A 16,433-nucleotide genomic window follows, 5' to 3' on the forward strand; every position below is an offset into this window, starting at 1 on the left:
GTGAGCATATCTCTCTCAAGCTTAAGCAATGAATTCAGCATCTTAGAAAAATAACAAAAAGTGTGAGGTCATCCACATGAATGCTACAAGGAATTCATTAAACTTCAGTTACACAATAAATCAGTCAAATGTAAGGGCCGTAAATTCAACTAAACACCTAGGAATTACAATTACAAACAATTTAAATTGGAGGAAAACATAGAAAATGTTGTGGGGAAGGCTTGGCAGGACTTTTAGAAAATGTAACAGATCTACTAAGCAGACTCCCTTCATTACACTTATCCATCCGCTATTAGAATACTGCTGCGCAGTGTGAGATCCTTACCAGGTAGAACTGACGGAGTACATCGAAAAAGTTCAAAGAAGGGCAGCACGTTTTGTATTATCATGAAATATGGAAGAGAGTTCACTGAAATGATACAGGATTTGGGCTGACATCATTAAAAGAAAGGCGTTTTTCGTTGTGATGGAATCTTCTCACAAAATTCCAATCACCAACTTTCTCCTCTGAATGCAAAAATATTTTGTTGACTGTGACCTACATAGGGAGAAATGATCACCATAATAAAATAAGATAAATCAGAGCTCTCATTGAAAAATATAGATCTTATTTCTTTCCGCACACTGTATGAGATTGGAATAATAGAGAATTGTGAAGATGGTTCGATGAACCCTCTGCCAGGCACTTAAATGTGATTTGCAGAGTATCCATGTAGATGTAAATGTAGATATAAATGGGTGAAAGGGGCATTGTTTTGTCAAAGGCAGGTGCCCATAAAGCAAAAGAAAAGAAAAATCAAATGAAACAATGCAGCAGTGTAAATAGAAAGCAAGAATTTAAAGCAAATGTTAAGAGGAAAATGATAGAACATGCTGAATTGACCAAAAATATTTTTCAATTCCTTTGATAGGATTTGAGTGGATACAATAAAATCAGGCAAGAGAAACAACTGAAAGCAATAAGATTATGAAGAAAACAAATTAGAAATTTTCATAGAAGGTAGATAGCACATTTTATCAGTTACAGTGTCAAATAATACAATAATTAAAAGTGAGATTTGTTTATGTTTGTGTATTCAAGGGAGTAATGAGAAATACTGATAGTGAACAATGAAAATCATAAATTAATGCCGGGTGAAGTGTACAAAGTCATTCAGGGTATGAAAACGGGAAAGAGGATGTTATTTTGGAGTTGAAAGAAAAATTATACAACCAAAATTATTGAATATTTGTGAAAAAAGAAGATTTCTCGAACATGGAACAATGCCGTTACTATTTTATTTGCAACAATGGAGACACAAATGAAAAACAAGCTATGGACCTATTGGCCCACTTTCCATAATGTACAAGATATTCACAAAAATTACCACCAGCTGGTAAGAAAATAAGCATTTGAAGTGGATCTAGTGCAATGAGACATACACATGTCATGATTGATGTTATAGAAGACATTAATAAGCACAAATTACCAATTTGCGTGTAATTTCTACATTTTGAGAAAGCCTTTGACTCATTTTCATCAAATTCTTTACCAACAACTCCCTAGAAACAAGGCCTTGATTCACCTTAGGCAAGGGTGCCCATACAGTAGTCTGGAAGATAAATGGTGGCTTGTAAGTAGCCATAAAACTCTTCCAGTTCCGGCCCTTTTAAAAAACTTGTGTAATACTGACTTTTAATTCATTTTGTTGAAACAAAATACCTGACTGCAATATATTTCTTCCTTTCCCTGTGAGCTACAAGGTGAAGGGGGAAGGGCAGCCCCCCTTGCCCATTGGTATGGGTGCCCTTGAACTTAGATTAACGTTCTGGAGAATATATACTTCACTGTTACAGTTTCCAGAAGACTTCATCAGACTAATGAGAAACTCCAGCAGTGAAACAGGGTTCATGAAAAGAGTTTTCATTTCCCAAAAACTATTCTCAGTAGCTGTAGGGGAAGGTTTTAGATCATGAAAAAATGATAAATGAGTGTATGTTAATGGATCATATATGAAACATCTTCATGTTTCCCTCTATTGAAAGAAAAATTCAGCAGTTTCTGGAAGAATGTTATAGGACAAGTTTGAAGGAAGTCCTGAAAATCACTTATAATAAGATTAAAATAAGATACGAGGTGGTCATAAACAGTATGAAAACCTCATAAGAGTGTTGCAGGATAAGTTATACTGAAAAATAATTGTTAAGAAAAAATTCAACATGTTGTACTGTTTCATAGTTAATTAGTGTTGAAGCTAATAAATAAATCCCTCATGTGTGCAAATTCAAGCAGCCTGCCAGAGACCGTGTCACAAAATATGTTTTTCCATTGGTTTCCTGAAACTTAACGAGAGAGCAATACAAAAATTGAACATGAGACAGTAGAAAGGATTGAACCTGAGTCAAAGGCAGAGCAACCTTGTTTGCTATCATCAATGGTTTGCTCAGTTATCAATGGAAAAATGAAATTAAAAATAACTGGAAAATGTGGGGAACCAAACAAATTGATCAGGCGAATTACTGGAGTGGCAGATCTAATTATCAACATATTGAATGTTCAATGGAGGTGGGCAGGTCATGCAGTTAGGTGAATGGGCAATTAATGGACCACAGAAGTTTTCTTTTTTTTCTGGATTCCAGAAGACAAGGGAGGACTGAAACAAAGACCTAATGACATTTAAACAATCTACAAGAGCAATATGGATGCATATATCTGAAAAGGAGGAGGACGTTATCCAGCAGTGGATAAGTGGCTGATGATGTGATGATGATGGTGAATACCACTTAGTATGTGTTGCACTATTATAAATAAATTGTTAGAAATCTGAATCTGTGGTTCACTGTCAAAACACATACACTGCCATTAAGGTAATCATGAGCAAAAGTGGTGTGGTTCATAAAACATACTTACACTCCAAGAAGATGATGACAGGATTAGCAATCAAATATTTACTTGAAAATCATAGTTAGCAAAATTTTAGACCAAGCTGCTGTGTTTTCAAATACCATGACACCACTTAATGATTTCATTTCCGTCAGAGTCAGTTTTCAAAATTCAGTTGATGTGCAGTACTCACTAGTATTTTTGTCAGTGGTAATTAATGAAAGCTAATTAATTATTCTGGAAATGATATTAGTTTATTCGAATTCACAGAGTATAATGTTCTTTATATGGATGTATTTGTTTTCTGAAAACACAAATCTGCAAAGCACTTGAAGTCTGCAAGAGAAAAGCGTAGGTCATTGGCGAATAGGAATGAAATGCAATGTCTGTCAAAAAAGGTGAAGCACCCAGAAGGGAGGAGGGAACAAAATGAAACTCCACAGGTTAAAAGAGAATGGGATGTTGTTTCAGTAATAACAGAATTGATTCACATTTACAAAGAAACTGACAGTATAAGACCACTTACTAGTAAGGCATTGATCTCACTCTGACCTGGATGCGTGGAATAATTCAATTGGAGAGGGTGTCGTAAAGGCATTACATATCCTATGTACTGGCACTGAAACAAATTGGTTATCCAAGATGGTCTCTTACATGTTCTATCACGGACGGGGATCTTGCTTGCCACAGGCATACCTAAACACCGGGCAGACAGTTCATAGCTACATGTACCATATGTGGATCGTCTCTTTTAAAAATGGCACCATGATTCTGTTGCATGATAAGTATCACAAGGGTGTGCAGGATATTTGTGACCTGCCATCTTACTTCCATTAATCACTACCAGCTGTGACCTTAAGTCATACCCAACAGCTTCCCACAACACAGCGCCAGGAGTGACACTGCTGTTCCTCTCTAAAGTGTTGGAAGAGTGGAATGACACTCTAGGTCATTGCCATAAATGCCAACATCGATCATCCACAGTATTGCAGAACCACAGTTCATTGCTGAACACAATGCAACACCATTCATCCATAGTCCTTGCTTCCCAGTCGCTGCATCAATCTAAATGCAGCCATTTGTGTTATGATGTTAACAGCAGTCTATGCATGGGAGGGTAATTCTGTAATCCAGCTACTGCTAGTCTCTGACCAGTGGTGTGGGATGACATATAATGTTGCAAAGGGTTCATTACTTATCCTTAGATTGCAGGAGCAGTTGTGGATGGGTTACGATGTGCTTGGTGCACTGTACAGCAGTCGTCCCTTGTGATGGTCAGATGTGGTTGACCAGAACATCAAGGACAAGTGTGCCAACTCTCATATTCCCATGCAGTCCAATGTTGGACCACTGTCACATCCAAATGCCCTGCAAATGTGGATGTTGCAGGATTTGACTAACTGGTTAAATGTAGACCCACCATGAGGCCCCTTTCAAACTCTGTGCTGATAATGCTCGGTGTGCAGCAGCTCTGTGTCCTTCACAGTGTTGATTCAGCGCCTGATGCTGTTTGCGTCCCTTACATATCCTACCATGTGTGGTAACAACAACAAACATGGGCAACACTAATACATTCTGGAGGTCATTCTATGTGGAGAATTGTAGCTCCATTCGTTTATAAACCTACCAATGTTGTGAATGAGCATGAAGTTGCATTGACATCGGACGATATGTTTTATTTTTCACTTTTTCTGTCAGGTAGTGTAGTTATATTAAGTATACAGTAGAAAGACCCATTTTATTATGGGTGAGCCATTGAGAGTCAAGCAGAAAGTAGAAAATACACTGGACAGTGTACTCCGACCATTTCATTAATAGAACAGTTGATGAAATTCTTAATAGCTTGGTGTGTGGTACTTTCAACAAACAGATTCATCTATGCAAATAAATTAATAATACATTTGCTTTCATTAATTATCACTGAGAAAACTACCGTGAGTGTTTCATATCCATGGCTTTTATCTGATGATTCCAAGGGAAACAAAATCATTTGAAGCATAGCAAAATTACTGTTGCCAGGGCATCTCAAAGTCAGTAACTTGAATTAATAAGCTGCTAACTATGAATTTCACAGAATAATACATTTTCTTCCATTAATCATCACTGGAAAACTACAGTAAGTGTTGCACACCAATGGAATTTTGTCTGCTGACTGCAAGGGAAACAGACTTATTAAAGCATAGAAAGATCACTGTCGCCATGACATCTATAAGGTCAGTAACTTGATTTAATGAGTTGCTAGCTATGAATTTCAGATAAATATCTTTGTTTTAATCCTGGTTATTGTGACAAACATTATCATACCTTAGTACCATAGATTTTATAACCTGAGAAGTTCATGACAGGCCTCTTTATAGACCAGCTGATCTGGATGGAGAGCTGTATAAACAATCCTTTCAGTAACAAAAGCATAGAGCAACATGGACATAATGTTACTCAATACTTACCAATCTTGTTTTTCCTGAGGTGAATAAGGACTTTTCCATTAGAATGATTGCGGGTTATTGTCATGATCATAAACCCAAACTCAACTTTTGTCACTACTGACAACATGAAAGGTAATTTTGGATTGTCTTGAAGCAGTTGTTTAAGTTTCCTCCTGACTTCCAGTCAATGTTGCCCCTGATCACCTTGAAATAATCATCGCACAATTTTTGCTGTGGCGCTTGTCATGTTCAATTCCTATAAAAGTTTACGTTCACGTGCACCATAACTTATTTCCAAGGTGTTGCAGAGATCATTAACAGTCTGTGTATGACCTTCCACTATCAGGTCCTCCACTTTCTGAATGTTTTCTGTTGTAATGTCAACTGATGGCTGACTAGAACAGTCAGCCTCACAAGATCCATGTTTGCACATTTTTAAACACTTACACCAGTGTAAATCCATGAATGACCTAAAACATTGTCTCCAAAAGCTTTGGTGCATTTCTGCAGCAGATTTTCAAAGTTGAAATCAAAACTTTATAGAAAAGCTGCTCTTTAATCTCATCCACCATAAAACCATAAATGCACAGCTAGCCAGAGTACTCAGCAACTAGCACCAATCATTCAAGAAGGATATACAGAGATACTCTAAGTGTTATTCAGTTTTTGTGTTACTATTTAGGAACTGAGGGCCTTAGCAGTTTAGTCCCATAAGATTTCACACACATTTTTTGTTACTATTTGCATGCAAAATTCAAATTTCAGCAGCTTTTGAATAGTACTTAATATTATTCATGAAACATTGTTTTCAAAATCTGTAACACTTTAAAACAATATAATTAGGATAACTAAATTCACTACAATGAATATTCAAAGAATGACACAAAAATCAATATGAAAACATGTATACAGGAGAATTATCATAAGTAACTCTGCTGTGTTCATGCAGTGGTGCTTAGTATTTGGTAAGTTCTTGTGACTCTCACCTTATCCCACTGGACAAAATTGAAGCCTGACACATATATGGTGATTATACAAATGGTTGGTTTTTATTAGTATTTTTCACCAAGAGAAATTCATCCAAAGTTATGAAGGTTTCTAAAAAGCCTTTTCCATTTTTAACCATTATATATAATTTTCTTGAAGATGATCAAAATGATAGGCACCCCAAGTCCTCAACTACAGCTGAAAACATCAAGAAATATTCTGAGCATTTACTAGACAATGAGCAATTAAAGGCGTATGATATAATTTGTTCAAATGATATATGGAAATAACTATCTATCTAAGGAGTACAGGTGACAATTCACTGAACAGTTGAGGCACTGTGTCAGCATCAGGCACCTAAAGAAGGCTGGGAGTGTAGTTATCTTTTGAATGAATATTTCTTCAGGACTATGGAATTCACATATAACTGACATTCTAGGATTGTCTGAAGAAAGAATATATTACATTTTACTTGAGAAAGTAGTGTTTTGTGGTATTCATCAGTCCAAATAATTGTTTGATGGAGCTCTCCGTGACTGTATTGTGCAAATATCTTCAGACCTCCATAAACACTGCATCCTTCACCAATAATTTGGAGCTGCTTACTGTACTGAAGCTTTGGTTTCATTCTAAAAATTTTATCTCCTACACTTCCTTCAGTTATCATACTAACTATTCTCTATCACTTCAGGAGTGTGTCCTATCAATCTATTCTCAAGTTGTATTACAAATCTGTTTTTCACCAATATGATTTAGTATCTGACTAATTACTTGATCTACCCACCTGGTCTTTAGCATTCCTCTGTAGCACCATATTTCAAAAGCTTCTATTTTCTTCTTGCCTATACTGTTTATTGGCCACATTTAACTTCCATACAAGCATAACCTACAAACTAATACATTCAGAAAAGACTTCTGAACACTAATAATGATAATTGTGGATGTAGATAGACTAAGCATCTATGGTCATCAGTCTTTTATCAGTTCCCAGGACAGAGTCTGTGTACACCATCTGTATGTGTAAATCTCAAGTGCATGTGTGAGATCATTTTCCAAATGTTTACGTAACATGTATTTGAGATGGGAGGTGGGCACCAGCCCAGTGTTTACCTAATGGAATGTGGGAAACTGCCTAAAAACCACATCCAGACTGACCACCTCACCAGCCACTGTTGTTATCTGCGAAAAAGATCAATCTGGATCTGTATTTTATGTCCTGTTTTCTTTGGCACCATCACTTATTTTGCCCAAATAAAAAAAAACCTCATGTACTGCCTTTAGTGTCTCACTTCATAGCCTAACAGCCCCAACATTGCCTGACTCATTCTATTAATCTCCATTAACCTTGTTTTACTTTTTCATGTGTTCATTGCACTGACTGAATAGCATGGGGGATGGGCTGCAATCCTGTCTCAATCCTTCTCAATTATAGCCCCTTTTTCATGTTTGTCAACTTTTGTAATTGCAGTCTGCTTTGTGAACAAGTCATAGGCAATTTTTGTGGCCTGTGTTTTATCCCTGGTAATTTCAGAATTTCAAAGAGTATATTCCAGCCAACATTGTCAAAAATATTTTCTAAATCTACAATAGCTGTAAATATGGATTTGTCTGTCTTCAGCTTCTTTACTAAGATAAATCATAGGATCAGTATTGCCTTACCTATTCCTACATATCTCCATATCTCAAACTGATAGATAAGTCAGATTAGTATTTTGCAAACATGATTTCACTAAACACACATCTATCAGCATATGCTTTCTTTCATATTAGACTTGTTCAATCCTTTTTCAAGTCTAAGGATGTTTTGTATGCGTCATACATCATGCATTCTAAGTGTAACAGTTTTCTCACAATAGATCCTCCAAAGATCTCATAATTCTGAGGGAATGTCATCTACTCCTAGTGCCTTTCCCCACTTTCAAATTCCAGTCTGCCGTCACAATAAAATTTTTGTATCTTGTGATGTACTGAATATTTTTTTCTCATCATATATTTTTTTCAGACTATATCTCATCTTCAGAAGCTGTACCTATTCATACTTTTACTGCTGCTGAATATTGTGGTTTTCTGTCTTGTAGGCTGTGGTGGTCTTCTCAGTATTGGCTGTGATGGTCTGTTCACTATGCTGATCACAGTACTTCACTTGCATTCCTGATTTCTTGTTCATTCTTAGACCTTCTGCATTGCCCCTGTATGATTTTCTGGTTATAACCTGCTACTCACCTGACCAAAAATCCAATTCTTCTGATCATTGAATTTCACTAATTCCCACTATATTTAACTTCAACCTATCCATTTCCCTTTTTCAGCTACTTCTGTAAAATGTAAACAACTATGACTATAGTGCTAATTTACTCAATCTCATTGATATAAAAAGTAATTCCATATTACTTTATATATGCAAATTAGGAGAAAAATGGCTATTTTGAAAGGGGCAAGGTGGGACCAGTGCTTCTTTTCTTATACTGGTCCATGATGGCAGGTTTAACAGTGGTGATAATTGCCAGAATAGAAACCTTTGGGTAGGGATAAGGATTTGGGAATGTCATGTGGTTTGACTAGGATGTTGCAGACAGTGGAGAGGTGACAGCAGTGTCAGAGGATGGTGTGAGGAGGATATCAGGGAGAGAGAGAATTTCATTTCAGGGTTTCATTTTAAAAAATTAAAGTCTTGGCAGAGTACTGTATAGAGTCCTGAATGACAAGGGATGTGCTTCTAAATTTTTTGGATGTGAGAACTGCATTAGGCAGAGGGCAGAGCAGGGCAGGGATGGGATTGGTTGGGAGGGGGGGAGGGAGGGTAGGGTAGAGTAGGGTAGGGTAGGGTAGAGTAGAGTAGAGTAGAGAATGATACTGCTATGAAGTCTTATTTGCGAATAAGATCTGAGTAGTAGTCGTGTGGGAGGAAAACCTGAGAGAGGTTGTTGGTGTGGGTGTTGAGGCATTGAATGGTGGAGCAGATACATTTGCTGTGGTTGTGTGGATTGTAAGGTAGGGGGCATCTAATGTGAATGGAGTGACAGATGTCAAAGTTTAGGTATTAAATTCAGTGGAGACTTTGATATCAGTTACTATGGGAGAGCCATGATGGTTTTTTTTGTGTATTTTAAGAAGTAAGCAGGAAGTGGGAGTGTGTGGAACAGGAAGGTATAGAGTTTTCAGGATTTTTTGCAGCCCAGTCTCAATGGAAAGAATGACAACTTTAGTAACAAAGCCAGAGGGATATCTGCAGCTTTTGGACACTGAAGAATACAAAAGATTTTACTGTGTGATATTTCAATGACTGACTCATTCAGATAACTTCTTCATGTGCTGTTAGCCATGTTATTATGTGTACTCATTGTCTGGATTCCAAACACTTAGGGTGGAGCCCAGGCAGTGAATACACATAATAACACAGCTCACAGGACCTGACAGATATTACTGCATTGGTTGTTGAACTATACCAGACAACGAATACGCATAATAATGCAGCATATGGCACCTGAAGAAGACAGTTCTGCCGGTGGCTGAAATATTGCGCAGTAAGATGGAATGAACACTGGACAATTCACCATTAACCAGCCACACTACAAATACCTAACAGATCACAATCATTTTTACTGCATATTTCTGCTGAATAAATACTTAGCTGTATTTCCCCACATGATTATCCTGTACGACAGTGGTGAGTGATAGTATGCAATTCTAACAAATAAAAATTATTTATAAGTACTATAAATAGAGATCAGTGGGAATTCTGTCTGCAAGTCAATGCAATGAGAGAGATTTCAAAGTGAAAATCATGAAAAACTGAATTTTCAATTAATTTATAAGTGTGGTGGTGCCACCTGAGTGTATTATTTATATAGATGACGAGGAATTTCGCACTCAGTGTTTCATTTAATGATCACCCATTGATCTCTGTTTCTGGTACCTGTAATTCATTTTTATTTGTTGTCATGGGGTTCAGACCAAAGGCTGGTTTGATACAGCTCTCCAAGGTAGTCTATCCTGTACAAGCTTCTGCATAACTATTATGACCTAAGTCCATTTGAACATGCTTACTGTCTTCAAACCTTGGTCTCCCTCTACAGCCCCCCTCCCCCTCCCTTGGCTGATTAAGGATAAAGATGTTAACTGTGAACAGGCTGCATGCCTGTTCCATTGATCTCCTGGCTGTGTCTGATATGGAATCTGGATGGGGTGGTATATTACTCCTGGTAATATTTTACCCAGCAGGATACCACATTCTTAAACCATACAGTACATTTGCTAGTGGTAGAAAGAAAAATAGAACAAAAAAGTGAAAGCACTACACAAAGACTTGAAATTTTGATTATTTTTCAGTCTGGTCAGTTCTAAATGCAAACCAAGATTAGAGTTGAAACTCAAGTCTACGACGACTTCATTAGAGGTGGACCGTATGTTCGTTTCATGATTTGCCTTAGAGATTTACTAAAACCACAAGAAACCTAAATCTGGATCGCCGAACAAGAATGTGAATCGCCGTTATTATGAATGCAAGTCTAAAGTCGCACAGTTGCAACTCACTGTAATTAGTTCTAAGTTCTTTCGACAATCAAGGATGTCTATGTCAATGTAAACTCATTAAACTCCCTAAAAATATTAATAATATCTTCCAGCAAATTATTGCTGCAGTCGCAGTTGAGGGAACTGTAGCAAATAAATTTTGAGCAGACGGGTTGGGTAATTTCATCCTAATAATAGTGGATATTCCCTTGTACAGCAATTAATGGAAGTGAGCTATAATTGTGGTGATACTGTAGGCTGGATATCTGCGTAATGCGTTCCCTTCAAGCCAGGAACTTTACAAAATGGAAAGAGTGTAAGGTATGACAAAAATATTTACAGCAAATGCGTATCTAGAAAAACAAAACTAAAGCACTATACCACAGATATATGAGCAGTATGTTTATGTGGATGCGAATGCCTAACAATAAACTATAATATCGAAGAATAGAGGTACTTAAGTGACAGATTATTAGAAATATAATGGGTGCAACACAAACTAAAGATTGTTGGAAAATGAGAAATAATGATAAGATCTACAAAAGTATAGGGAAAATTTCAGAAGTAATCTTCAAATACCAAAATACCATGGTCATGTTGGTTAATATTACAAAACCAGATCAGTCAGTCACTTAAATGATTGCCACTGCAACTACTGGCAATGCTGTTACATCTCTTCAGAAACTATATGCTAGTATGACCTCTCCCATCCTACAATGTGAATGTACCTACAATTCTCTTATCTGTATCACTGAGGCACACAAGCTACCCCACCTTGTCATGTTCTATGACTTGTGGGGGCAGGTATTAATTATGAGAAACTTTATACAAGGTTTATGTGGTATTTTTTGAATACTGACAAAAAAACTTACATGAAACAAATTTTTCATTATGTTATGACCATTTTAAAAAGAATCTAACTGTTTTCATGTATAAGTTTCTCAGTGTGGAAGAGATATGTGTCCGTAATTTCATGCCAGAGAAAAAGGAAATCAGAACATTGCTAGGTCATTAGTTACCTTTCTCACCCTATTTGTTGCTATTTCATTTCCATCTCTTTTTCCATATGAAAAGAAAATGGAGGGTAGAAAACATTTTGAGTACACTAAAGACATTATACCAGAAATAGATTATGTTTTTCAGAAATTTCAAAATTACGCTTCAGGAGGGAATGTAATCACTGTGAAAATATTGGGCAATGCAGACTGATATAAATGGAAGCTACATTGACAAAAAGAGCATTTTTGCTTTAAAAAATGGCATCGTTGAATATCTGGCCAAGTATTTTTTACTTTGTTCACATACTGTATTGTATTCAGTTTCTATTTTGGGGAAAAAAAACCACAGCAGTTAATTATCTCAATATTGTCATCTATATCATGTGAATGAAGGCAGAAGCCAATCTACTGCAGTGTTGTTACAGTTATACATCAAACGATCAAGATGTGTTACATCTCTGTGTCAGTAAAGAATACTCCATTTTTATGCCATATGAATGTAAAACAAGTAATTTATTGTTTCAAAATTATCTTAATACTTTGTTGTAACACAAAGTGCACTTTACAAATGTTAGTGAAACTGAATGAAGCATGCTGCATATTTGAGGAGCAAAGTCTTGTAATTGATTCTTGTATTTGGCATGTACTGTTGATTGTTTGTAGGTTTTTTCAGTCAGGGTCAGTTTCCATAAAATTTTTCTGGATTGAAAACTATGACTTATTGTAAAATGAAGCAACAGTTTTGTCACTACAGGTATTACAAGAGGCCTTCATCAGAATATACAAAACTATTGGATCATTACCACTTGAACTCTATTATATTGACTCCTCTACTTTCATGTAACCACTTAAAGACAAGTATAATAAAAAATTTTATAGCATTGGATGTTGTGAATTTTGAGGAGGGGAACTGAGATACTTTATTGATTGAAATTCTTATGTAGATTCCATCTGTGTGAGTACTATGTCTCTAGCGGCCACATTATCCTCTGAACGTTAAGCTGTAATCTTTCTTCTTTCCTGAGATGCCATCTAAATAAGGTTTTCGTACACTGAGAGCATTTTGCAATAAATCGAAAAGATGTCGTGTAGTCCTCTAGGCTGAAGAAATTACATTTTTCTGTACACTTGCAGTAGGTTGAATGCAGTCTTAGACTTGCAGTAGGTTAAATGCAGTCTCTGTTTCTCATATTCTCTCACTTCATTTAGTTTCCTTTAAAAAGATTGTTAAATTTTTTTATTGGCTTCTAGCATACAAACTTTTTAGCCCTCACAAATAAATGTACTGACACAAGATTGTTGAAATAGTACTAATGGCATATAGGACATCAGTCAAAAGCTTTTAAATGTATAACTTAAGATAATTTTTTGGATTTTAGTACACTGAAATTTGCTAAATGAACATTAATTCTAATGTGTATTCACTTAATCATGAATTGAAAACAAAATTCAAAAGAGATTAGAGGATAAAATAGAGAAAGATTAAAGTCAACAGAAATAAATCTATAATGAAAAATCCACTAAAATTAACAGGGCACATCAGAATACTGTAAACCCTACAGTTTGCTTTTTCTTTCATGGTAGGTAACAGTTGACAGCAGTGAATATTTTACAATTACCTTTAATTACCACTCAAAAGACAAGTTACACTTTTGTTAAACAAGACACTCTCACTCTGTTTGGGAGTGGAACAGGAAAGGAAATGACTAGTAGTGGTATGCCAACCAACATACAATGGCTTGTGGAATATGTATGAGGACATGGACTGGATATTTTCAGAAAATTGTTGCGTCTGTGACCCAACACTAGGTAAACTTTTGTGTTTGTGTCTTATAGATGACCAGCATATGTGAATTGCATGATGTTGATAAGTGAATGTAACAGAAGATCTGTTAGTCATTTCAATGAGGTACTCGTTATAGGACAATCATTGTAATATTGTTAAGATTTGTATTGTTGATCTGTAAATTTCTAATCTGGGTGCACAGTCTCGAACAATGGCAGTAGCAATAGCTTGGTAAATTGTTGTGCTTATAAGTTTATATTTCTTTTCTCAATTGTAACAGAAAAATCAATATGTAGACAATTCATTACCAATCAATAACTAATTATATCTAACACATCTTACCACAACAGGGAGGTTCAGCTGGAACATCATTAAGTTTCATTCTATTATGTAAATATCCATTTTAGTCAGCTTATTTGCAAATTTTGAAATTGAAGTAAATTGCTTGGTAAAAATTATGTATATCTCAAACTACTATTTGATGTAGGTTCTGCATATTTTTTATACATTATATTCTGCAAAGTAGCATGAAGATGTAGTGTTAGGAGAGTGTAGATATAATCATTGAAGTAAATGCTGAGATTGTACTTGTATCCTGTGTGTGATGAATTTAGAAATATTTTTCTGGTCATAGTTAAGTCTCATTTTTATACTGTCTGTCATACCAATAATTTTTCATGCTTTTTCCAACTGATAATGTACTGTGCATGCTCCAGATCTCCTCATCTGTGATTCAGATTTGTACTTCTTTTATAGAATCTGACACATAGTTTTTATGCAGAGGTGTGTTTGAAAACAATTTGACCAATATTTATTCAGGATATTGCTTGTTTCACAAATAAAGGTGTTTTAGATGTGCTTTCAGTTATTAAATGCTGAAAGTTAGCTGAAAACAACTGTTCTCCATCATTACATGGAGGCACTGAGGGCGTTTTGTCTAAACATGGCGTAATCTCATGCATATTATAGCAGCAAGATTTATATCCCAGGTCAACCATACTAATTTAGTTTCATTGTGGCCATTGGTGTAACTACAAGATGGCTCACAGTCATTTTCTTTATCTTTCATCATCTGAATTATCCAGTATCCATGTCCAACATCTATGTCCCGTAGCATGGCAGTTAAATTTAAAAAAATAAAATTTGCTCAATATCATACCTATAATGAACTCATACATCATCTGAATCATGATCAAATTTTACATAATGGGAGCATTTTTCTTATGGTAAAATATTGTCATACTTGCTTTTGTCCGAAGATTGTGATTTTTAAAGTTTTCTGTACATGATATAAACTCAGTGATTCTTTTGCGTCACTGACATCTACAGCACACCTTTTGTAATGCACCACATCTTCTTCATATGACTTAGGCATCATAATTCCCACAGTAGACAGTGACTGTGCTGTTACAGCTGTTCACAGTAAATTTCTATTATTCTAAAATTAGCATTAAGCCATTAGACTGATAGTGAAAATAATCAGCAAAAAGGCCTTAAATCAAATACGACACAAAAAATCACAAGGATATCCATTAATAATAATGCATGTTTCAAACAATTTTTATTTTTCTCAATGTTCAAGTTAGGTCATTGTTATTCAGTAGCTATCTCAAGTAACTATATAACAGTATTATGAAAACGATCGTTGCTACTCACCACATAGCAGAGATGCTGAGTCAAAGATAGGTACAACAAAAAGACTATAACAAATAAATCTTTCAGCCAGTAAAGCCTGTGTCAAAAATAAAAATAGACAACACACACACACACACACACACACACACACACACACACACACGGCTGCAGTTTGAGTTGCCTGAAACTGCATTCATGTGTGTAAGTTGCATTTGAGTGTGGGTGTGGGTGTGTGGGTGTGTCTGTAATCTATTTTTGACAAAGGCCTTACTGGCTGAAAGCTTTATTTGTAAAGTCTTTTTGTTGTTCCTATCTGTGACTCAGCATCTCTGTTTCATGGTAAGTAGCAACTTTCCTTTTTATAATATTGTTACATTCCATCCTGGATTTTCCATTGTTTGATTCAAGTAACTATATGCATTTTAAATATTTGTATAATTCTTGATGTCATTTCAGGCCAACGAGTAGAAACTCAGGGAGCAACAACATGAACAACAATGGTGGCCTTCAAGTAGGAATAGCTGATGATCAAGCCAAAGATTTTGATTTTGAGAAAACTGAGATGAAGTATGATTCTACAGGCATGTTTCATTGGGGTCCTGCCAAGAATTTAGAGGAATGTATTTTGGTAAGTATATCATTATATCATTACAACAAAAATTCAAGAAAACGACAAAGTATTTTCCAAATTGTTGTCTGCGTACATATGTGTAATATATGAATGGCATGATTAAAACAGTTCTCTCTCTCTCTCTCTCTCTCTCTCTCTCTCTCTCTCTCTCTCATGGGCCAACACACACACACACACACACACACACACACACCAATCAGTGACAGGAGGAAACAAACATAATAAGGTAATGTGCAAGCTATCAGAGGCTGTGGCTCCTCCTTCTGGCAGAAGGGTTGAAGAAGGAGTGGCGGAGTTTAGGAAATAGGGAGTGTTATGGAAAAGTTGCACAGGAGCCTGGGTCAGAATGGGATTACAAGTAAAGACTGATTGTTGAGGACTGCACTCGCTCAAGATCTGAAAAACTGAGAGCTTAAAGATGGAACTGACAAAACATGGTGCAAGACTTAGTAACAGCAGAAAGCAGAACCTGATTGTCTTAAAATGTGTGTGTGTGTGTGTGTGTGTGTGTGTGTGTGTGTGTGTGTGTGTGTGTGTGTGTGTGTGTGTGTGTGTGTGTGGAGGAGGAGGAAGAGGGGGGGTGATAGACTGGTCA

General features: G+C 36.1%; 1 protein-coding gene across 1 annotated transcript in view; it reads left to right on the forward strand.

The window, feature by feature from the left end:
* The window catches only part of LOC126199758 (calcium-activated potassium channel slowpoke), an 872,527-nt gene that overhangs the window by 720,206 nt on the left and 135,888 nt on the right, over positions 1-16,433 (forward strand). Inside the window, exon 20 of the mRNA XM_049936649.1 lies at positions 15,664-15,835. Within this exon, the coding sequence (XP_049792606.1) occupies positions 15,664-15,835 (172 nt within the window). The remainder of the gene's footprint in view (positions 1-15,663; positions 15,836-16,433) is intronic.

Source organism: Schistocerca nitens, chromosome 1, assembly GCF_023898315.1.
Source record: "Schistocerca nitens isolate TAMUIC-IGC-003100 chromosome 1, iqSchNite1.1, whole genome shotgun sequence".
Classification (NCBI taxonomy): Eukaryota; Metazoa; Arthropoda; class Insecta; order Orthoptera; family Acrididae; genus Schistocerca; species Schistocerca nitens.